At 36.2% G+C, this 25,564-nt stretch overlaps 1 protein-coding gene across 9 annotated transcripts in view; it reads right to left on the reverse strand.

Annotated features, from left to right (window-relative positions):
* Nucleotides 1–1,779: 1,779 nt before the first annotated feature.
* Nucleotides 1,780–25,564, reverse strand: part of LOC139150889 (putative pyridoxal-dependent decarboxylase domain-containing protein 2) — a 34,457-nt gene continuing 10,672 nt past the window's right edge. The window contains exons 5-23 of one of the 9 annotated variants that reach the window (XM_070723326.1): nt 23,103–23,258; nt 22,457–22,646; nt 22,042–22,110; nt 21,525–21,688; nt 20,990–21,038; nt 20,683–20,754; nt 20,269–20,298; nt 19,701–19,826; nt 17,318–17,368; nt 14,293–14,367; nt 12,323–12,475; nt 11,711–11,816; nt 10,989–11,047; nt 10,509–10,621; nt 6,881–7,130; nt 6,080–6,172; nt 4,679–4,781; nt 3,792–4,056; nt 1,780–3,144 (exon numbers count right to left, since the gene is read on the reverse strand). In XM_070723326.1, coding sequence (XP_070579427.1) covers nt 3,042–3,144; nt 3,792–4,056; nt 4,679–4,781; nt 6,080–6,172; nt 6,881–7,130; nt 10,509–10,621; nt 10,989–11,047; nt 11,711–11,816; nt 12,323–12,475; nt 14,293–14,367; nt 17,318–17,368; nt 19,701–19,826; nt 20,269–20,298; nt 20,683–20,754; nt 20,990–21,038; nt 21,525–21,688; nt 22,042–22,110; nt 22,457–22,646; nt 23,103–23,258 — 2,227 coding nt within the window. In that variant the 3' untranslated portion in view covers nt 1,780–3,041. Of the gene's footprint in view, nt 3,379–3,765; nt 4,057–4,678; nt 4,782–6,079; nt 6,173–6,880; nt 7,131–10,508; nt 10,622–10,988; nt 11,048–11,710; nt 11,817–12,322; nt 12,476–14,292; nt 14,368–14,735; nt 14,823–17,317; nt 17,369–19,700; nt 19,827–20,268; nt 20,299–20,682; nt 20,755–20,989; nt 21,039–21,524; nt 21,689–22,041; nt 22,111–22,456; nt 22,647–23,102; nt 23,259–25,564 lie in introns of all 9 variants that reach the window. The other 8 variants (XM_070723332.1, XM_070723325.1, XM_070723330.1 and 5 more) reach the window with 8 other exon arrangements.

Genomic DNA, 25,564 nt, shown 5'->3' on the forward strand with positions numbered 1-25,564 from the left:
ACATAAAGTCTGCTCTTCCATATCAATTTGCTTACCGCAGCAATCATTGTGTTGAAGATGCTGTTTCTGTTTCTCTCCACCATGTACTCAGTCATATTGAAAAGGCCAGTTCTTATGCCAGAATGCTCTTTATCAATTTCAGTTCAGCTTTTAACACTATGCCTGCTAACCTTTACAAAAGTTACACTACCTTGGTCTCGATAATTCATTTTGTCACTGGATTTTGGATTTCCAGTCTAGCCGGCCCCAAAAGGTCAGAATGGGGTTGTTTCTTTCAGAATCTATCACTTTAAATACAGGTACCCCCAAGGATGTGTCCTCTCCCCTATTCTATACTTGCTAGTCACACATGATTGCGCTTCATAAAATGATAGTTCTCTGATTGTCAAATTCACAGATGACATGACTTCAGCAGGTTTCATTCTTTACAATGACACAGCGCACTGAGACCAGGTGGACAAGTAGTTGATTGGTGCAATCATAATAATTTGCAATTGAATGTAGACAAGACAAAAGAGATGATATTTGACTTTAGAAAGAAGATTGATTATATACCATTACGGATTCTCAGCAAAGTAGTTGAAATTGTTCACACATTTAAATTACTGGGCACGCCGCTATCAAACGACTTAAAGTGGGATAACAATGTTGATCAAATTGTCAAAAAAGCACAACAACATCTCTATTTCCTTCGCCATTTGAAAAGCTTTCCTGATAACAAAGTAATACTACAGAAATTATACCGGGTTGTTGTAGAAAGTGTCCTTACATTTTCAAACAGAGTTTGGTATAGTGACACTACTCAAAAGTATCACGCAAAACTGAATAGGATTGTTAACCCTTTGCACAATGACCCCATGGTGACCTATGACATCATAAGGACATTTTTTTCTGAGCCGGGTTCAGAGGGTTTTTTAAGATATCATCTAAAATTATCGGTGATGTTGCTGGAGTCGAATTGTAAGACCAGCACCATTAAGAAACATAATTAGAGGTGTTACTCATCCAGCACATACATTATTTGATTTGTTACTGTCAGACACCCGTTATAGATCAATTCGGACAAAAACCACTTGTTTCAAAATATAGTTTATCCAACAGCTGTTCAACTTTTAAACGAGTTGTGGTGTTACTTTTGGTGCCTTTTTTAACTTGTCCATGTGTCACGTTATTTGTTTTTGGCCACAGCTCTGCAGATCCACCCCGAATTCCATTGTATTTTTGTTTTTATACACATGGTAATAAAGTGTTATTATTATTATAATTGTTTCCTTCACATACATACCTACACACACACACACACACACATGCATGGATACATTCACTCAGTTATATTGATTACTTTTCAAAGCAATAAGGTGTTGTCTTGTGCCTTCTAAACCAAATAATGCTAAAGACCCAAGGGCTGATTTTGACTTTCTGCAAGCCTGTAACCACGGTCCCTCCAACCAATATGACATTGCATAAACAATTATTTTGTATTAAACACAACATTTTGGCCAAGTTGGCATCCCCAATTACAGTGTGCCCTCTAACAAATATGACTTTCTGGAAACTTTGTGTCAATTTGGGGAACTGTGGGAAATTCTTTGCATTGGGCCTATATCTTTACATGTAAACCAAAATATTTGTTTGTGTCACAGACAATTTGTTTGCATTGTGGAGTGTCATATAGGCTTAGAAGGCACATTGACTAGTTACCTTTCAGGGTACACAGACATCTAGATCAGTTGTAAATGTTTGGATAGTATAGGGAAGAAAAAACACTAGCTCAGTAAGTATATTTGTATCCCAAAACAGAAGTTTTATTATCTTCCTCTAATTCCTCATGCATCCGGCCATCTCTATGAATCAAAATGACCAAATATTAAATAAAACTCTTTAACAAATTGCCATCCATACCACTTGGAAATACATAGGGAAAAAAATCTAAACACCATTAAATAAAAAGTTTTGTATGACTGATGTGTTTTTTAATAGGTAAGATTTATCATCCAAAGTAAAGGAATGAGATTAATATCTTTCTATATATCCAAAGTCCTACCTGACACAGGGTAGGGACGATTGCACGCTTTTGCAAAATATCAGGATACTTTGTTTATTATTCTCAAAATATAATAAAGAACCCTGTAACCCCCTCTAAGAACAACTTTACAGCAAAAAAGAAAGAGGAATTTAATATGAACCTCTGTTGCACTGTGATTCTGTCTACAATAAACAACTACCCTGGGTCGGCCTGCTTTTAAAGGTGCAATGTGTGAATACAAATTCACAAATTCAGAAACGTGGACGACAAACTGTTAAGTTTCACGCGGTGTTTTTTTTGCTTAGATACCTTGAAGAAACTTGTTTCAAGTCTTCAGTATTTGGGTAAAGCTACATCAATGATCTAAGGAAAGTGGGACATTCAGGATTTCATTGCACTTTGACATAAAAACAACACACAGATAGGCAGAGAAGAAAAACCAATATTCACCGTGCTTGTATGGAAAATGCTCATTTTGTTAAATTGGCTGGATATCAGCAAAACAGCATAAAAAAACCCAAATATTTACATACTGGTGTCAGCTGACTATCACCGGAATAGATTTCTACTTCTACCACATAAAGTCCTGTGTTTTAAGGCATTCCTGGAAATCTTTTATCACTTCTACATGGTTCTATGTACATCCCTATCTGCTCACAGGTTTTGGTATGTTCACTGTACTCTGTATATGGAAAGATTATTCCATTGTAATATGGGTGGAATGGATAGGAGAGTCTACCCCCTCTACATGCATCTGCATATTGATCCTGTATTGCTTTCACTTCCTAAACCACAAAAGCTCCTCTGTACAACTGTAAAACTGATGTACAGGATTCCTGAATGAAAGAATTCCTTTGTAGAAATGACAGAGATAGTGAAAAAAACCAGCAGAACAGAAACGATAACAAAAGGTTTATGGAAAGCTAAATTGCATCTCTATGCATGGTTCCATCAATCTCTATGCGTGGTTCCGTCACATCATGATCAACTTCCAAGTCAAGTGGTATCACCAAATTCATCCTTCCTTGGCAGATATGTGGTTAAGTACAGGAACTCCATTTTCCACAGCTTCAACAGCCTTCTCAACATCAGTTTGTGGCATATTGGCATCTCTATCACTGTCAAAATACAAGGTCGGAGGTCAAAGTTCAATCACCATCACCTTTAAGCCTCGCCCGAGGAATAAAATGTAAGTGTTTAGATACCGACGCCAAGGAGAAGCTGTTAGAGACAGACAACACCATGGGAAGGAGGTAGTAGTAGAGGAGAAAGAAGCAGACATGCAGATGAAGAGTTAGACATTCGGCCAGCCATAGTAGGATGCCAAAGGTTTCTCCCAGCCAAGTATGAAACTGGAGGGGCAAAAGAACAGAAATAGTTAATATAGAAGCTAGTTTTGCATCTGATCAGTCGTTGTGCATGATAGGTATTTGTGGAAATGGGAAATAGTATGAACTTCACATTATGTTTTGACATGTAATAAAGTATGCAAAGACTGACTTATCATTTACTTTCCTCAGTTGTCATATTTATGACTTTATCATGGACATGTCACAATAAAATGATCAAAAGATAACATTGAAATTTCTCCGTCAACAGGATAAAAAACTCTCCTCAAATCCTTACTCTGTCAACAACACATGCATATACTCAAATCCTTACTCTGTCAACAACACATGCATATAGAGTACAAGAAAAACAAAAGATGACAGGTAAGGCACCAAAGAGGGAGCCCTTACCAGAGAAATACCACTGTAGTTTTTACCTCTCCTCTTCAACGTTGGCTTCAGTTTCTTCTGTGTCATTGCTGGATGTTACCGTGACAACAGTTCCTTCTATTTCTTTTGTCTCTTCACTGGTTTGATCTGGATTACTCTTTTCTTGTTCCTCACAAGGAATTTCCTCCTTGTCAGGAGAACTTGGTGATTCCTCAAATTTATCTGCTGATACTTTCTTTGGAGATGGAGAGGGGCTGCCTTGTTGGATTTGCATGTGATATTTGTATGTGGACTCTGTACTTTCTAATTCTCCTGAAGAGTTGAAAAGGTCAAAAGGTCAATTTTCTGTGTTATGGTAGTCAAAGTAAAGAAGTCACACTGATCAGCTTCAACTGACACCATGAGTTTAGTACACAAACATCAACTTATTTGGATTATTCATGGTGACCGCACTTGGCCCTAACCAAATATTGAAAACATATTCTATTCAAATTAGTTGAACTGATATTTATACTGATTACACCAATCTGAACTCATAGTTTGGTAAGGAATACAATTGCACTTTAAGAACACACCACATCATCAAGTATATGTTGCAGAATTACTCAAAACTAACCAAAGTTACACCAATATTAACCTATGTATGTTTGCACCAACATCAACACACTGGAGCCCATACATATATTAGTACCCTGATCAGCCTACCTGAAACCATTGTACTGTGATCAACCCATTAGAACCAATACATATTTGTACCTACTTGCCCATACATGTAAGTTTGTACCCCAGTCAACCCACCTGAACCCATGGATATGAGTTTGTACATTTGTACCCTAGTCAACCCACCTGAAGCCATGGATATAAGTTTGTACATTTGTACCCTAGTCAACCCACCTGAGCCCATACATGTAAGTTTGTACCCGAAGCAACCCACCTGAACTTAAATTGAGTGACCTTCCTTTCAATGTAGTATCTTTAGGCAGTGGTGACCACCAGTTGACAAGAGGTCCTACCCATGGAATTTGACGCAGTACACCCTGTCGTGTCCAATGGAGGACAAGTGGAGAGAAATCATATCAGTTTTTTTCATGATACAAGTTATTCAAATGACACACATATCAATCAATAATATTATATAGGGCTCAGCCCTTGGTGTCGCGCCAGGCGTTGAGATTAAAAATGTTATTTGTATCGATTCATGATTAGTAATCATAAAGGATAAAATAGAATTAATTGTTACTTTCTATATACGTTTGTACAAGTATGACCGGTTTACCCTCTGATGACAGTTTACGTACACGATGTCAGACCCTGTAGGTATAGATTTTCTGTTATGTGTAAAAAACTTTGACATAAATTTGCAATTTTTACCATGATTACTATCTATTGTGTTTAACATGAGACGTATTGTGCCATCATTAACTTTGCAATAGTAACTGTACCGCAAAACTTCCGATATTGTAAGCTGAAAACCAGCGTTACTTCTAAAAATGGGTAAATTTTGCACATAATTTTTAACACAGAGGGCGCCTTTCTAAGATTCAATCCCAGCATTCTTTGCGAATGTTCTCGTTCATATGCACGACAGTTTTCTCTCTTCTTTTAATTTTAGCGTGAAAAATAAATTTTGTATCAGCGACAGGGTTGATAATAATTACTCGCTAATAAAAAAGATATATTTTATTAATGGCATGTTATAAAATAATAGAGAGCACGTTTCGAAATTGTTTTTTTACGAGCACTCAAAAAAAACATGGCGGCGCCCATCAAAGAAGGGTACACTTCCGGTTACTCGCATAGTATATTATGAATACGCGCATGCGTAGTCAGTAAGCCGCTGGCGCGACTATTACTTGTAAATGCTCTTAGTCTATCACTAAAATTAACACAGACAAAAAATACAATGTTGAATGTTTGATGGGCATTTTTCTTACCAAAAAAATTTATTCTACATCAGAAAAGCATGACGAGCCAAATACACTCCATTCATATTCATATCTACAGTGATGTTGACAAAAGCTTCCATTGTCTTGGCAGTACAAGTGCCTCTCAGTGTTTGTGTACATCACACATACTGACAGCTACAAATTAGTCTGCATGAGTGGCAGTAACATAGAAATATCTCCAGCTGAGCTGACAGAAAAACATTACCCAGACTTTTGTAATCAACCTCTGCATGCGCAAACAGCATAATTTAGCAACTTCATTGTATGGGACTCATTTTGTGCCATCAAACAGACAAATAGAAAGAGGATGTTGCAAATTTTATCGGCAGTTGCGTTGAGGGGGGTCAGGTTGAGGGTGGGAGATGTGATCAAAGTCACACAAATCTTACCTCCTCCATGATTTTTTCTTCATTTTCTTTTCTCAATTCTTCATTTGCAGCATCTATACCCTTCCTGATCACCTCTGCCATAGTTTCCAAGAACTGCAAAAAAAATTACAGAAATGATCATCATCAAGTTTTCAGTTCCCAGTATTTTCAATATGTCAGACTTTGTCTCTTTATGGGGCATACTGTAATTTTTATCCAATATGTCTCAAGAAACATATTATGCCCATCTCTGGAGTGAATACACAAACTGGTCCTTGGGAAAATCTAGTACAGTACACTATAAGAGTACACTAAAGTCACAAGAAAATCAAGCTTTTCTTTTCTCTATAATTCACAAAAAACTCACACATTAAGTAATAATTGGGTGTGATAACTGCAAAAGAAGCAAAGTTCATTTTTTGTCCACCGTGTTTATACACAAATGGTCAGCCAGATCTTCCTTATTATGTGTGCAGGTACATGGCACTTACTTTGGCACTTCAAGAATTCTCCATCTGCCATTCTTTGTCCTTTCTCAGGATTTCATCTATGTTTTTCATGCATTTAATGACGTTGATATTAACATTGTAAATGTTTACTTTGTTTCTTTATATTTCCATTATAATACAATACAATACCAATACAATACAAATTATGACAGTAAGAAGAGACTGTCGATGAAAGACGCACAAATACATCCGTCAACATAATTGTTATCATCTATATTCACTTGCAATCAACAAATTATTTTTAATGATGAACTTAGAATCCTATGTCTATGAAAGAAGCAGAAACTGTTCAAAACAATGCATCCTGACAAACCTTTGATGAATCCTCAACCTCTTTGCCGACAGTTTGAATGACGTCCACCAAGTCTTCTACCTCTACTGCACTGGTTAATACTCCGATACCCACACAAATTGTATCATTGTTACTCTTCTGAGAACTGAATAAGTAGCCATCGTCCATCGTCTGTAGCCGTGAAACCAGATCAGAGTTCAAAGCATCAATTTCTGATTTGCCACTGTCTGGCTGGTCATCCAGCTGTGACTTCCACAGTTGAGGGGTCAATCTGTAAAGTAATAGAGACAGAAAAATATTTCTCATCAATGAAGAAAGTATCGCAAAAGATTTCATCTTTGGGTTCATCATGTCCTTCATATCCCGTGTGCAGGTTAAACTTCCTAACAGTAAATCATAGAGTTCAGACTAAATTTAAGTGAATAAAGCGGTAAAATGACGGCATTACTGTCATTCCATAAAGTTAGTTCAATGATTTTATTCTTCTATAAAGTATCATAACTATCCGGATAAATTACCATCATGAAGTACACATAATACATTTAGATCAGCCTTCAATATTTTAGAAACATACGGCCAAAGTCCCTGAAGCTACTATAGACATGGATACAAAATTATGTATTTCATGACTGTATGAAATTATCTCACTAAGGTCATCCTAGGGACCTGTAAACCAAATATTAAAGCTGTCTGACCAGCGGTTTTGAAAAAACAAGTGACCCAACAGTCGACAGAGCTCTGCTGTGTTTATGTAGAGAATAACTTTTTGTGACACATGTATTGATGAAGAAGGTGGATATCTTTGATAGCTCATTTCAGGATGGCCTGACCAAAAATGGCAAAATTAGCTGCAAAAATACAAAATTGAAGATTTCATCATAATTTCAATATATTACATCAAGATAAAGCCTAGGAACCTGTATACCAAATATCAAAGCTATCAGATGGGTAACTTTTGATAAACAAATATTTTGACCAAAAATGGCAAAAATTGACCCAAACATACAAAAATTGAAGATTTCATCAAATTTCAATATATCACACTATGGCAACCCCTAGGAGCCTGTATACAAAATATCAAAGGCATTAGACAAGTAGTTTTTGAGAAAGACGTTTTTTGACCAAAAATGGCAAAAATCACACCAAAAATACAAAATTGAAGATTTCATCATATACTCAATATATCATATTTAATTCATCTGTAGGAACCTGTATACCAAATATCAAAGCTGTCAGACGAGCGCTTTTGATGAAATAAAGTTTTGACCAAAAATGACAAAAAAATTCCTTAAAAATACAGATTTGCATATTTCATCACAATTTGTACAATACAAGTTGGGTTATCCCTAGGGACCTGTACACCAAATAACAAAGCTGTCTGACCAGCGGTTTTGAAAAAAACAAGTGACCCAACAGTCGACAGAGCTCTGCTGTGTTATGTAGAGAATAACTTTTGTGACACATGTATTGATGAAGAAGGTGGATATCTTTGATAGCTCATTTCAGGATGGCCTGACCAAAAATGGCAAAATTAGCTGCAAAAATACAAAATTGAAGATTTCATCATAATTTCAATATATTACATCAAGATAAAGCCTAGGAACCTGTATACCAAATATCAAAGCTATCAGATGGGTAACTTTTGATAAACAAATATTTTGACCAAAAATGGCAAAAATTGACCCAAACATACAAAAATTGAAGATTTCATCAAATTTCAATATATCACACTATGGCAACCCCTAGGAGCCTGTATACAAAATATCAAAGGCATTAGACAAGTAGTTTTTGAGAAAGACGTTTTTTGACCAAAAATGGCAAAAATCACACCAAAAATACAAAATTGAAGATTTCATCATATACTCAATATATCATATTTAGTTCATCTGTAGGAACCTGTATACCAAATATCAAAGCTGTCAGACGAGCGCTTTTGATGAAATAAAGTTTTGACCAAAAATGACAAAAAAATTCCTTAAAAATACAGATTTGCATATTTCATCACAATTTGTACAAATCCAAGTTGGGTTATCCCTAGGGACCTGTACACCAAATAACAAAGCTGTCTGAACAGCGGTTATGAAGAAGAAGATTTTTTACAAAAAACGCCTTTTTTGGCCCTAATTTGCAAATTTTCAACAATATCAAAAAATTAAAAAAAAATGTTTCTCATAATCATATTTTTCATCTACACAACAAATATCAAATCAGTAAGTACTGCAGTTCTCAAGATATTTGAGTGGACATACAGACTGACGCCGGACGGATACCCATCCCAATAGCTTCTATAGACTATAGTCTATAGTAGCTAAAAACGTCTTACAAGATTGAAAACTGTTACTGTTGCTAGCAGTTCTGTAAAAATATTTACCACTGACACATTGAACTGATCAATTACAGTCACTTGCACAGGTACATCCTTCCTTTTATTCAGCATTGTAACAAAACATTCTTTAACAATAATTGGCGTTTGCTAATCTCTACTTTGCAGAATGTCTCCATCCATTTTCCTAGGCATAAAATACCTTCTAGGAACATTACAATTATGTTTGTATTATGGAAAAGTAGTAATATACACATTTTCATAATGTGTAATTTCATACACCACCTGGTTTGGAAGGATTTTGTAATTTTACAGCTCAGCTAGCTATCTACCATGTAGTTTGACAGAACTTTGTACACTATGATGGTCTCTGTGCGCTAATTCATGCACCATTCAGCTATACTTTGGAACATAAACACAGCAAGATACATTTGTGCAGAACAGAGTGAGGGGAGGTTCCAATGGGTGTGAAACACTTCCTTTGTGTAGGCTTGACTTTGACAAAACTTACAAAAGGCAAAATCAGTTGACCAAGATAATTGTTAGAAACACTGTATGGTACAATTTATTCACTGATAACATTTTCTATTGATAGCTGGCATGCCTGGTCAAATGCCAAGAAAATTTGGTTACCAGGGCTTTGCATAGAAACTTCAAAAACGTGAGCCTTTTCTCGGAACACTGTCATCTCTTGTTGCCATACAACATAATCTAATCTCCAAATTTTAACTCATATCGCACTTCAATTATTGTTATTTTCATCAAGTTTGCCAGTTCACTCTGCATTTGATGAAACAAAATATGAAATGAATATTGCAAGGCTTGCACAGTTGGTGTCTGAACACATGGAATTGGGTTGAGAAAGCATGCACAGTTGGTGTCTGAACACATGGAATTGGGTTGAGAAAGCGTGCACAGTTGGTGTCTGAACACATGGAATTGGGTTGAGAAAGGGTGCACAGTTGGTGTCTGAACACATGGAATTGGGTTGAGAAAGCGTGCACAGTTGGTGTCTGAACACATGGAATTGGGTTGAGAAAGCGTGCACAGTTGGTGTCTGAACACATGGAATTGGGTTGAGAAAGCGTGCACAGTTGGTGTCTGAACACATGGAATTGGGTTGAGAAAGCGTGCACAGTTGGTGTCTGAACACATGGAATTGGGTTGAGAAAGCGTGCACAGTTGGTGTCTGAACACATGGAATTGGGTTGAGAAAGGGTGCACAGTTGGTGTCTGAACACATGGAATTGGGTTGAGAAAGCGTGCACAGTTGGTGTCTGAACACACTGAATTGGGTTGAGAAAGGGAAGTAGACATTTTACTTACTGCACTGCACCAAGCCCTGCAAAGTTAGGGACTTCAACAATTGCAAGACTCTCTCTCTCTTCAATTTCTTTCTCAAATGCCTCACGACTCTTCAGTGTATTATTTAATTGCACCTACACCGTCAGAAAACAAACAAACAACTGGTTAGCTCAGCATCAAACACACTGGTTCGGTAAAAAATTTCTGTACACAAATATAACATATTCCCTTATCAACATTACTATGCAAAAAATAAGATTTTAGAAATGCCCAATTTATTGGTCATTTAAAATTTGCTATAGAAGCCATAATTTCTCATCTGCTATTTAACAAGAACTGTCTGTGTTGACTGCAGAGTACTTTTTAGCATATGATCACTCAAATACATAGTCATTCATCTCTGTATTATTTTTTGAGCACACAAGCTCTTATTGTTGATGATGTTTGTTTCCTAGCTATCATAACTATAACAAATACATAAAACATTGTGTTGTTACTCACCACAAGTTTTTCCAGAACTTCAATGAACTCATTGACATCATCACTGGTGGTTCCCTTATCTAGCAATAAAACAAAAGAAACTCAAATGGTTTAACTGTTTGACTGCCAATTTTCAATTTTTGTCATCTTTATTAAATGTAACCGAGAAAATTTTAGATTTTTTCCAAAATTTTGATCAAATACTAGCCCATAAAATATGTGGTCCAGAGTTATCAAAAAATTTGTAAAAAATTCACAAAAATTGGTAAAATTTTTCACGAAAATTTTGATGAGAAAATGAAAGCATTCAAAGGGTTAACATTGCCAACAAAACAAATACCAGATGTGTATAGGGATGCAGATAGATTTGAACATTCATCAATTATTATCAATATTATATCACCCTTACAATGAACAGAACTGTGATCAAAATCCTGAATCAAGTAAAAACACACTATACAAGTGGAACATGCAAAATAAACATCATCTGATGAATGGTCTTCTTCATGTATGACATTTATGACCCAATTGTTACTCATCATGATATTATGTGTGATTAACTATTCGTCTTTTAGCGGAGGGAAAAATTGCAGTGAGAAATAGCTAATGATGTCATCAGTTTATAATATTTCAGTGAGTACAATGTACATTCACAAAAATCCTCTCATGTTAACAAGAATCATTGCTAGTCATAAATAATTTTCTGAAATACAGCGGAAACATTGATAACAGAAGACACTCACAGGCTACGGACTGAAGAGGTGAGAATCGCAAACAAACACCATCATGATCAGTCTCTATCAAGTCAATCTTCACTTTGGGTGATGCAGCTTTGAGTTTCTCACTCAACTGAAGACAAAACACATGACTGTAACATCACTAAACAGGTTATCACAAGACCAGGCAGACATCAACCTCATGTTAAAAAAAGTTAGTGTTACCTTGAAAATATTCTACAATGTTTTTCCATGATCACAAGTTATGTTTTATTGGTCATAAAAACTCTGTTAAGTTCATTCTTAAACTGAAATGTCAGGCAGGTATTTGTATGGCTATCTTGTTTTCTCTGCATTTATTTCATCAACGTGAATGGAAATTCAATGTGTACAAATGCTGACCTGGTGGGCAAATGTACTTTCATGACCAAACAGCAGAGTAAATGTTTTGAGAAGTTCAGTAACATTTCTGCACTCCTGACACATAGATGAATTGATACATTAAAAGGAACTTTGATAAAATTATGCCAGAACAAAGATAATATTACCAGTGTATTGCTATTTATATGCAAATTCTGATTGGCTGTCCGAGGACCAATCAGAATATCACAAATGTTTATGCATAACTTGTCAACTTACCCATCTATTAAAGCTATCATATGTACTTCTCATGGACTTTTCAGGGTTTTCATTTTCCTGTTGTCCAGAATACGGAGCTTTCTCCAACCCGGGTTTTCCTTTGTCTTCATCATAACGGAAGACGACGACTGTAGACACCACATCATCTTGAAGCTGCAGACATGAGGCAACAGTGAATGTGTATGAGTGACTGCCACTTAATGAATGACGGATGCATGAATCATAGATCTATGATCTATGCTGCATCACAGACCCTATGATCTATGCTGCATCATAGATCTATGATCTATGCTGCATCATAGACCCTATGATCTATGCTGCATCATAGATCTATGATCTATGCTGCATCATAGATCTATGATCTATGCTGCATCATAGATCTATGATCTATGCTGCATCATAGATCTATGATCTATGCTGCATCAACCCAGAATCATGCAAGGGAACAAACTGCAATGCATGCATGGTAACTGCTAATCACAATACTTTGAACAAACAGTAGCTTCACCTGAAATGATAAATCATGCCAAAATCAAAGCAATTTGGTGACTCTTACTCGTTTTTATTCTAGGCTACTCTATTCTATTTAATGTTCTTTAAAGCGCTTCAATATTCCATGAAGACAGTGGGTTCCAAAGAACTTCACTTGAATAAAGATACTAGAACAGCTGACAAATATGATCACATATTTTAAACTTTTTACCCACATTGTCACATGCTGCACATCTCACATCTATACACTACTCTACATTTAGACTTCATAATCTTTAAATGCTGTAAAATATATGATCAGTATTTTTATCCTGCACATCAAAATTGCCAGTTCTTGCACTTGTTATAAAAAAAATGTTGTTGGTCCAGTATTCAGACTGTAACCTTTGTTTGCCTACATGTGTTGTCCAATGGTTGACAAAATATATTTACAATAATAATGCAGTTTTGAATTCACTTTGTCACAGGATAATGGATATATCTGGTATTGCTGATTCAAAACCTGTACAGCTTTCTGTACATTTGCATACTGGACAACTATGATATTTTTTCACAAATTACAATTACACCCCCTATTGTTATGATGAGTGCACATATTTAGCAATCAGTCAGTAATTCAATTCACTATAAAGAGTTCATGTTCATTTTTTTCTCAAGCAAATTCAGCAGTAAACAGCACCATTTAAATGCAAATAATCATTCAATAAATATAACAAAACAGAAAAGATGACAGTGCTTGAAGGGATGGGATGATATGAACAAGCTGAGAAAGAAAGACGAAACACAGCAAAGAAATAATTTGTCTTTTGGACAGTCAATGTGTCACAAAAGCACAACAAAATAGCTTTGTGATGATAATAGAAAGATGACATAGAAGATGACAGAATTACGGATAAAAATGAAATGAATGGAATGCTCAGAGATTAATCTTTCATTGACAATATTCCATCGAAGTGTTTCAAATGAACAAGTTGGAATAAACAATTTTGTTTTCAATCTTGAAGAGAGCAACACGGAGATAGTTTTTGCAAAATTGAAACCAGTCCCGTCTGAATATGCATGCACAATACCTTTCCCAAAGGAGACATCCAAACTGAAATATTTATTTTGAAAACTTGTACGTTGCCATGGAGAATCAACAAATATTGATTCTCTTTATCATCCAATTGTCCTAGTAAAACCAAGCTGGCACAATATCATTGAAGGGATCACACCGGGTTATTGGGAGAAGGTGGAGGTGGGGATTACCAGGTTACTATTGACATGGCAACAAAAACTTTCACTCTATCTAAATACACCATTGTGTCCCATTTTTCATTGCCTAATCAGCAGGGACTATACCACAGTTCAATACCAACTCAGTTTTGTTTTCAAGCATGCTTGCCAGGCGATTTAGAAAACACTACCACACCAACATAAGAACATGTGGCCACCCTAAACCTCAAGCGTCATCATTCTTTGGGTGACCTTTGACCTACCTGGAACATAACACGTGAAAAAAGACCCGGTGCACTCTGATTGCCAAACACTGGACGAATGCCTATTTTGGTTTTCTGAAATTGTGAGGCCAGTTTAAAAACGACACAATTCTCTGGTGTAATTTACATTAATATGAGAAGCAGTCGCAATATGAAGCCATGCACGCACAGTGACAACGCTCAGTGAAGCCACCGTTGTACTGTCCATCACCAAACACCCACAAGCATATTTGCAAATGAAACCTGATCTAAGCACTCTGTTCAAGATTTTGATCACAACACATCATATGTGGCCAACATGTACTCCATGTTCCTATACTGTACATCCTCTATGAGCGGCAGAGAAAGGGAAGGAGAGGAGCAGTCAAAGGTTAAAGGTCAAATGCAGGTGAAGTGGTGAGAGAGATGAGGACATGACTGACACAAGGATCATGCTGACTTACAAATAGCTTGATTGTCTGACCCAGCACCTCTTTTAGTGAACCCTGCATGACTATTTCATTTTCATTTTCATTCGGCTTAGAGCTGTCCTGCTTGATAAAAAGCAATGGGAGGGTAAAATGAATATTATGCAAATGAAAACAGAAATGTCATGCAAAAGCCGTGGTCATCACATTGAAACAGACACAAAAGTTGTTGGTTGGACATAAAAGTGATAGAGCAGAAATGAAATGCAACATCTTTCGCATTGTCAAACTAAACTTCATTTTTGTTACTACATATGGATATTCTTTTAAATAATGCAAGCTTTGAAATAAATCAGGCCTTTGATTGGTTGATATAAACCTTCCATCTGTTCTCCTGCCCTTTCATAAATAAATATTGTAAGCAATACTACTTCTAAGCTGATACTAATGTTTACAGAAACGCTCTCTTAAAACAGATGGAAACATGTTGTCTTGTGCTACCTGACTGTGACACAGGGAACACTCAACAGCAGTAAGTTCTGATATCTTCAATGTTACACAGAAAGAGATGAATGAATTTTGTAAAATAAACAAATAAACAACAGCTTTTGGAAGTGCATGCAGTCTATCATAAATTTTGTTTAAACCATATTCTAAATTTGTCATTATATGGATATGGAATACAAGCAGGTATGTTCATGGTAGTGAATGAAAGTACTTGTTTGTGTTTCACAGTTGCTTTCAAGGGTACTAAGTTGTATAAGTTTTTCAGTCCCCCAACTCTTTTGAAATTGTTCACAAATTCCATCATTCCCCTGACTGTTTTGAAATTTTTCATGAATTCCAGGTCTCAGTCCTCAAAAACACATGCATCGTTCACACAGACAGACAAACTAACACATGGCATGGCTCACACAGACAGACAGACAGACACACTGACTAACACATGCATCACTCACACAGACAGACACACTAACACACGGCAAGGTTCACACAGACAGACCCACTAACACAAGGCATGGTTCACAAAGACAGACACACTAACACAAGGCATGGTTCACACAGACAGACACTAACCCATGCATGGCTCACAAAGACAGACCCACTAACACAAGGCATGGTTCACAAAGACAGACACACTAACACAAGGCATGGTTCACACAGACAGACACTAACCCATGCATGGCTCACAAAGACAGACACACTAACACAAGGCATGTTTCACACAGACAGACACACTAACACATGGCATGTTTCACACAGACAGACACACTAACACATGGCATGTTTCAGACAGACAGACACACTAACACATGGCATGTTTCACACAGACAGACACACTAACACATGGCATGGTTCACACAGACAGACACACTAACACAAGGCATGGTTCACACAGACAGATACACTAACCCATGCATGGCTCACACAGACAGATACACTAACACATGGCATGTTCACACAGATGGACACACTAACACAGGCATCGCTCACACAGACCACAGTCCCTCCACCAGACAGACAGACACTAATCCATGCATGGCTCACACAGACAGACACACTAACACATGGCATGGCTCACACAGACAGACACACTAACCCATGCACGGTTCACAAAGACAGATACACAAACCCATGCATGGCTCACACAGACAGACACACTAACATATGGCAAGGTTCACACAGACAGACACACTAACATATGGCATGTTTCACACAGACAGACACACTAACACATGGCATGTTCACACAGACAGACACACTAACACACGGCAAGGTTCACACAGACAGACACACTAACACATGCATCGCTCACACAGACAGACACACACATGGCATGTTTCACACAGACCGACACACTAACACATGGCAAGGTTCACACAGACAGACACACTAACACATGGCATTGTTCACAAAGACAGATACACTAACCCATGCTTGGCTCACACAGACAGACACACTAACATATGGCAAGGTTCACACAGACAGACACACTAACAAATGGCATGTTTCACACAGACAGACACACTAACACATGGCATGTTCACACAGACAGACACACTAACACACGGCAAGGTTCACACAGACAGACACACTAACACATGCATCGCTCACACAGACAGACACACACATGGCATGTTTCACACAGACCGACACACTAACACATGGCAAGGTTCACACAGACAGACACACTAACACATGGCATTGTTCACAAAGACAGATACACTAACCCATGCTTGGCTCACACAGACAGACACACTAACATATGGCAAGGTTCACACAGACAGACACACTAACATATGGCATGTTTCACACAGACAGACACACTAACACATGGCATGTTCACACAGACAGACACACTAACACACGGCAAGGTTCACACAGACAGACACACTAACACATGCATCGCTCACACAGACAGACACACACATGGCATGTTTCACACAGACCGACACACTAACACATGGCAAGGTTCACACAGACAGACACACTAACACATGGCATTGTTCACAAAGACAGATACACTAACCCATGCTTGGCTCACACAGACAAACCAACTGAATACATAGACTAAGTATTTACATGCATGAACATAGTAACTGAAAGAATGTACTTACGTTCAAGTGTATGGTACTGAGAGTGTTCAGTCTCTGCGCCATTTGTAAACTCTGTAAGAATATAAACCAGAGAAAAGACACAGACTTCAATACTCATCCTTCTATACGGTACTTCATGGAAATTATTCTTATCTGTACAATGACATGTCACTTGATTGATAGATTTTATGATATACATGTATATCACTATGAAATCACTTTCATGTTAAAAATTTACAATTTTTCATATTCAATAGCTCAGTATGATTTTGCCCCCTAAGTGAGTCATAATCTCAGATGGTCAACCATACTTTCAATATGGCAGATTTCTACAGGTAAAACAAACAAGATTACAGAAGCAACAGTAAAGTTTTAGGTTTTACAGGAATGTAAAGCTAGAAATGCATAAAAAGATAAAAAGATGCATGAGTTTAGCTACAAACAAAGAGAACTTTTGCTGTGACAGTGATTACATTCATTTTAGAAGTATTTAAATGAGATCACCATCTCATACCCTTGCTGTGGTGAGAAGTCAACCTTTTACCCACAATGCATTGCAATATCATGAAGTTTGACCCCTAAGCACAAGACAAAAGCTATTTTATAGGGTAGCCAGAATTCATCACTACCACATCTATTCATTTTTGACTTTGAAGAAAGTTTTTCCCTTCAAAAGTCCAAGCTGTCAAAAGGTACAGAAAACCCTGGAACTAGTAACCTGTCAAAATCCGGAACAATTCTTTAAATATTCAACACAGAATTGAGATAAAGTTCCAGTTGTCTTTGTTGTATTTAGCAAACCTTCTAATTTTCACCAGAATATTTATTGTACAACATCAGAAAAACTTGTCAAGAAGCAGAAAATCAAGTCAATCACAAAAGGTGTTCCTATATAGAAGGGAAGTTATCTGGTATACAGACATAACTTAGCTAGCAAGTACTTATAAACTCAACTGATCACTACACTGGTTTATTTCACTGTACTTGTGAAAGACATCAAATAAGCCCTGCCAGCTCCTCTAATCTTACTGGAGATGAGTTTTACACCATGTATTGAACAGCCAACTTTACAAATTGTCATAAGATTTTAGTTATGAAGGCCAGAAGAAACTGTTATTGTTCCTTTAATAGACTGTTTTTGGCAAGGCTACAGCAGCGTCAAGCAAAATCTTGTCTCCTTTTTTTACGAATACGTGAAATCTAATACTAGTTACTAGTTACTGACGACATGGAGTTCAGATTTACAAACTGTCCACAATAATAGAAGCATAACAAACACTGTTGCTGCCAGGAATTTTAAAGCAGGGGACACATTGTTTATTTTGGGGGATATTTGCATATTTTGGGGACAACATGCATCAGTCGTCAATCAAATTTTGTATTTTTTTATCATAAATTAGTTTCACAAAAGAAAGTTCAAGCTACCGGGACCACATCTCTATGCTTTAATTTCAGGCAAAAAACCCAGTATATACCATATCTGCCTTCATTTAGAGCTCAGTCAGACTACAACCAAATGCAGCATTTTAGTTACTTTTAATCACAGCTTCGAAAGTATTTTTTAATATAAGCCTGAAGGTAATCATGCAAAACAAAGGCCAGTAACTCATATTTACTTTCAGACTTCACTCATTGAATAAAGTCACAGACAAGGAGAATGTCTGTGACACAGTAGAGTCATGAGTGTGCCCGAGTTCAATTCAATTCAGTTTATTCAGTACTTATGGCCTCCAGCCAATATGTACAAATATTAGCAGTAATGTTGATTACAGATTGCTAGTCAATACAATAATTGCATCCACATAAAGAGAGAGAGAAAAAATATTGCTTCTCGGCCTTTTGGCTAAGATCATGTGTGCCCGAGTTGAACCACAATGTGTGAGAATGTGGTGCAACCGGTGTGGTTTTGGGGACATTGTCGCGTCCTGGCTGCAACACTGTACAAATACTAGAAGTGTTGACAGAATAAATTGTGAGCACGCTCCAAGAAATAGTGGCTATCATTTCATATGCTGTTGATCAAATTACTGGTCAATACTCATGATAAACTAACCTTTACAAAACAGGGATATTACCGCAATGTTTAAAGTTGACTTCCATCGCATTGTACAAAAAAGATTGAAGCCATTCAGTTAGTTGATAGTAACCCTTCCTAAGAGTTCATAAAAAAAGTCTCATTCAAAGCCCCACAGATGTGAAAACTCCAGAGACTAAAAGACGCATTCACCGACAGCATTAACATAAATACAATGTGTGCGGTGGTTTGTATTTGCCACAATGTCAAAAAAATATTGTAAATTAGCTAAAGTAGATTCTGAGGAATAATGAAATTATTTATCCTGGCCTATTAGTATCATTGAATGGAGACCCTTGCACTGTATTTTTTGTTTAACCTTTGACCTACCAGATCAGCTGCATGTTTGACCTTCTTAACAATCCCTTTCTGACCCATGAATTGTAGTGTCACCCAGAGTGGCAGTGCTGATAACTTTTCATGGACTTGTGAGGAACTCAGTCCTGCTGCTAGTGACTGGAAATAAATTGAACAGGGACAAATATTATTGGGTATGCAATGCATGAAAACTATGAAATGCTGTAACTGCTAAAATATCACAAATCAATGAGGTTTACAAAGCATTCCACTTTTAATGTCCAGTGATTCAAAATCAAAACATATTATTTTGAAGACATGCTATTTGGATATTTCTTCTGGATGTCACACTTTCACATACATATATAGTTCAGCAATTCAAATCAGGTTATAATTTTACAAAACATCGATCTACTTATGTTTTTTGAGTATTCCTATTACCTTGAGCATACTTACAAGCACCATGTAAAAACCATTTATGTAAAATTTGAAATAATTGCTCTCTTCGATTCCATTAATATTTTGTCTATAATAAAATCGACAACAAAGTTGTTTTATCTCTTTTTTTCTTAGTTCTAAGTTTTTTTATGTTGAAACTTACGGTGGCTGGATCAGCAACTTTGTAAAGTGTCTGTCAAGAATCTGTTAAGGTAAAATCATCCAAATCTGACCTGCTAACTTGTACTAACATTAATTCTACATCAAACTGAATAGCAGTTTTGAATTTTCTTCAATGCAGATACATAACAAAATATTATCGTACAGATGCAAGTACTTGAGATAAAACGGCATAAGATGAAATAAAGTTTTTCTCTGCTTTTTACTAAGTGTGTACAGTCAATACTAATGCTCTATTTATCGAAGTACGCTCAATTTATTTTCTGTTTATTGCATGTTCTGTTCTCTCTGTACCGTTCATGAGTATAATGACTTGTCTCTGTCTACATCACTGAAGTGGGTCTCATGTGTCTGTCTATCAACAAGGAGTGAAAATGGCTATGTTTGGAAAGGATACAACAGCAGGCACTGCAGGTAGTCCTAGCCACACACTTGGTGTCAAGGTTATGCTGTTAGCTTTCTTGGCAGACTACAATCCAGAACAAAGAGATGACAAAGTTAGTATGGCATCTCAATTTACATCTAATACACATGATTGTATTAAGAAAACTGGCAAGAAACTACCAAAAATAATTCAAAAGCACTGTTACTATATATGAAAAACATTGGCATCCAGTACATATTCATTTGTATTTAGTAGAAAACTTCACACTGTACCAATATTATCACAGTGATTTCAATGTAAATTCAAAGGAAGGCCTTACCAGTACTGATGATGGTGGCGCCCCCAGTGGCAACGCTGCTAGATTGTCTCTGTGGATAAAAATTAAAGTACGTCAGTATCAAAAAAGAATACAATAAACTGAGATTATCATTTAAAACTGAATTAAATATTGTGTGTGTGTGTTGGTTCGCTGTCACTGGCCAATAACACAGACAAGGCAAAAACTCAGCATGGTCATGTCTACAGCTTTGAATAAACCCATGAGATATCACCAGTTACAGAAAACCACACATGATATCTGAAATACTGGTGCAATGCATTTATAACACATTGGAATCAGATTTTATCTTCAGTACCGGTGTTACAATTTACTGTAGCTGCATGTTGCATCATGAAGATGTTTATCTACAGATAATATTATACATAAACATTAACATTTTCTTTTGAACAATCTTACTATTATACATAAACATTAACATTTTCTTTTGAACAATCTTACGAAAAACTGTTTTGACACTGCAAGCAGAATCTATTGTTACCTGCTGGTATAATTATCAAAATACTGACTTTCTTACCCTTCGACATGTAACCATATTTTGTGCTCATCACAAATCTCCCTAAGTCGGTTGATATTATCAGTATGGCCAGCTAGAGGTGTGCCTGCATTTGCTACTAGTAAGAGGGGAATCTTGGATGAAGCTACGTCATCTTTTATAAGCCTCTCTAAGGATGCAATGTCCTGAAAAAACAATAGAATGAGTGAAAAAATTCACATTCAGAAATTGTTTAATATTGAAAATTATATGGTAATTATTAAAATCTGTCACAAAAACAGGCAGAGATTTGCAGAAGTATATATGCATTATCTACTGATTGGCGTTGTTGATATGATGGTATTGTACATCTGTATGATCATTACCACTTCTGATGGCAACTGACAGACCCTTTCAAAATACAAATTTATTTCTTGAAGAAGCATTCAACTACCACTGTACATATATCTTCCTATATAATGCACAATATAACAATAGAGTGAAGCCTAAATGATTATATTTTACTGCTATCATTTATCATATTGGAAAGCTAACTCACCATTGTATGCTGTGAACCAAACATTGTGTTGCAAGGTACAGTACAGAGACTTGATAATGGTAAACCAAGCTGAAATGAATGCATATAAAAATTCTTCATTCCTATAATGATGGAGCTCAAAAAACTCGACAGCAGTATGAAAAGAAAACAGATTTGAACCCAATAGATCCTCTTTATATGAATATCAGTCAACTCATGATCAATATGTATTGCTCTTTAGAGCAACATATCACTGGACTATCAGCCATTGCAACACAGGTTAATAAATATTGTTCAAGAACTGTCATTAATCTAGGAAGCTGCCTTCACATCACAATTCATTATTTATTACATTATACTACTTCCTTCTTTTTATGACATCACAAAATACATTCTTCCTTGGATGTCATATTGCAAACAGAGCCAAGTGGCTTACCTGAAAACATATAAATTGTCCCAGACCTGGCCTGGCTGCCCCACTCACATAAATCACTGGTGGTTTTGTATACAAAGCATTGAATCCCTCATTACCATATTTCTCATATTTATTATGTAGAACTAAGCGACAAATTCGGATCAAGCCTTCCCTGTCATCATTGTGGTAGTATGCCGATGCATCGTTGAATCTGATGGAAAATTATGTCACATGTAAGTAAAGGTTTTCATTGGCTGTATCCACATCATGTGACAATATCCATGTATACCTTGAAAATTATGCAACCTCTGCCTGAACACATGGTAAACCACACTATTATTCATTTATCAATAAATTGGTCAATCAATCATTAATAGATTGAGACAAATAATTTTTTATCAATCAATCATTTGATAAATTAACTAAGAAATGGTTTAATTGGTTGGTTGGTTGGTTACATTAATTAATCAAACATTAAGATGAATTACTCAACAAGTTATAATTTTCCCACACTTGTTCAGTCATAGTTTGTTGTCTCTGTTGATTCTTTCAATGATTTCTAATATTTGATGAATGTTAGGCATGAAAATTTACTCAACTATGCTGTGCAAAATTTCTTTGACATTCCCATAAGTCATTCTGGGAAGTGTGTCATGAGTACACATACCTGAAAAGTCTGGACAACCATAGTGTTGTATCAGAGAGAACTCTTGTACTGAGTTTCTGTAGTTGGTCAGTGTCAAGTGTTGAGATGTACGCAGCAAGTCCCTGGGATATCATAGATATATGTGCTGCATCATCCAAATGCTCTGGTGATGCCATTCTGAAAAGAATATTAAATTTGACGCTGAAGGTAATTTACATAAAGTTCATCATGAATGTGTTGGGAAGGAGGGAATTATTGTCACAAAGTTTATTGTAGTACTGAAACATGTTGCAGTTTTAAACAAGTGATTTATTACAACCAGTTGAACACGCATTTGATAGATAATATACTTCAAGTTAGATATCGAGCTGAGCAGATACTGATCTGTATAAAGGAAGACGATGAATACATATTCTATATTCTGTGGTTGTCTGACTAGCAAACTATTGTGAATATATTGAAAATAAAAATATTAATTAAAGATATAAGCAACAAATTGTGTTTTGTATTTGGAAATGTACTGTCTGACAAATATTTATGAAAGGCAATGTGGTGAATAAGTCAGACACTATTATGGTCGTGTGAAGATAAGAATGGACAGTGAAATTGATCCAAATGTTATCACACTTGTGTAATTGGTTTGTAAAGTTGTTCCAAAACTTGCTGCAGTATCAGTACTTGTAATTAACTTGAGGCAAAGAACAGACGGATGATAGTGTTGTTTCACAGCAGGCTTCAGCTGTAATTGCTGAAGTAAAGCAATAAAACCTGTCAGCCGGTAGGAACTGATTAGTGTCTATGTGTGGGATAAATGTTTCCTACAAGTGTACACACACTTGTATTTCAGTAGTGGCCATGGCCGAGAATATGTTCAAAGTCGAGTTCTCGTACTATTCCCAAACACGGATAGTGCCCGTCTTCATTTCTGAGGATGACTTGCCAATGCTGTGGCTGTGACACTCAGGGCAGCGGTACGGAATGTAATATGATTCTGCATATGTGAAGTGCACCGCAAAGTGTACTCCCATGGTGTGTGTTTATTAGGGGTCCATAAAAGCTCTCTGATTTTCACCGCAATTATAACAAGTCAGTGCAACTTCTAAGGCAAGTTTTGAAACAACTTTACAAACCAATTACACAAGTGTGATAACATTTAGATCAATTTCACTGTCCATTCTTATCTTCACACAACAGTAAAATCTGATAAAAGTTTACATATATTCAAATGATAGTTAAATTGGATCCATATGCATGGGGGACCCAGGGAGAAGAGAAATACAAACACAGAGACAAGTAGCTATGTGATGTGTAGCAAGGAAATAAGATGCAGGTACATATATCAAGAGACAAACATCAAATACACAGGTAGATTTCCTAACTCCACTCAGTTAGTGACTAATGTATTTAATACTCAATGTTGTAACATTTTGGTCCTATAAACAGTGTGAATGGTAAAACATGAATTTTCAAGTACTCCAGTAATAGACGTACACATAAAAATATCCTATACCCTAGCATTTTATCATATGAACTGTAGTGGCAGTGCTTTCACCCTCTAACCAAACCAATTTAGTTCTTTTGTTTGCTATTCTAAGACAGTATCTGTACACTAGAAATAGGGTGTGGGGGTTGCGGTGGGGGTGAAAGAAGAATTACACCCTGAGCTGAGGTGGTTATAGAATAGCCTGACTTTGTATTTAGGAGTGTGTGCTCTTCATACACACACGGCGATGCACCAGCTGGCATTAGTAACAGTCCACATTAAAATAAATCTATGCAAATATCTTGGACACTAAACAGTCTCAATTGCAACAGATGTTCCTAAATGTATCCATGTCAAAATCAGACATTTTACAGACTTCTGTTCCTCCAACATTCTGCTGTACTTAGTATTTAGGGACACAAAAAACAATTCATACATACATTATTTTAATTCTGAAATATTTCATTTATCCTAAAAGGTTGAAACTTTAGCACGTATCTTTAAATCTGATTCACATTTTGTCAATTTTCTGTTTTCTGTTTAAGTTTATTTATTCACAAATACAACAAATTTTATAAATTATCGGTCTAAATATGGACATTGTTTCTGAAAATAACAATTGGATAAAATTATAATAATTTGTGAAAGAATAAGAGTCATTTAAATAAAATTACATGAAAAAAACACAGCATGTTTAAATTAATAATTAATGCATTAACAGAAATTCATATTTTGTATTGATATAAAACAGATATTTACAACCACTATCTTGGCAAAAAAAGTGACAATTAATATTGAGACAATATCTGCACATAAATAGCAGGTTTGGGATTGGCTTGTTATAAATGGTTTTAATTAAGCGTAATGTGAGGTTCCAAAGAAGATTGTAGAAGATCAAAAAAATGAAATTTGCTGAAAGCAAACAGCAGTACAGAGAATAACCAAGCTGTTAAATATAGCAATATTTATTTGTCTTGCAACAATCCTTTTTTCATATCAG

Source organism: Ptychodera flava, chromosome 15 (assembly GCF_041260155.1).
Source record: "Ptychodera flava strain L36383 chromosome 15, AS_Pfla_20210202, whole genome shotgun sequence".
NCBI lineage: Eukaryota > Metazoa > Hemichordata > Enteropneusta > Ptychoderidae > Ptychodera > Ptychodera flava.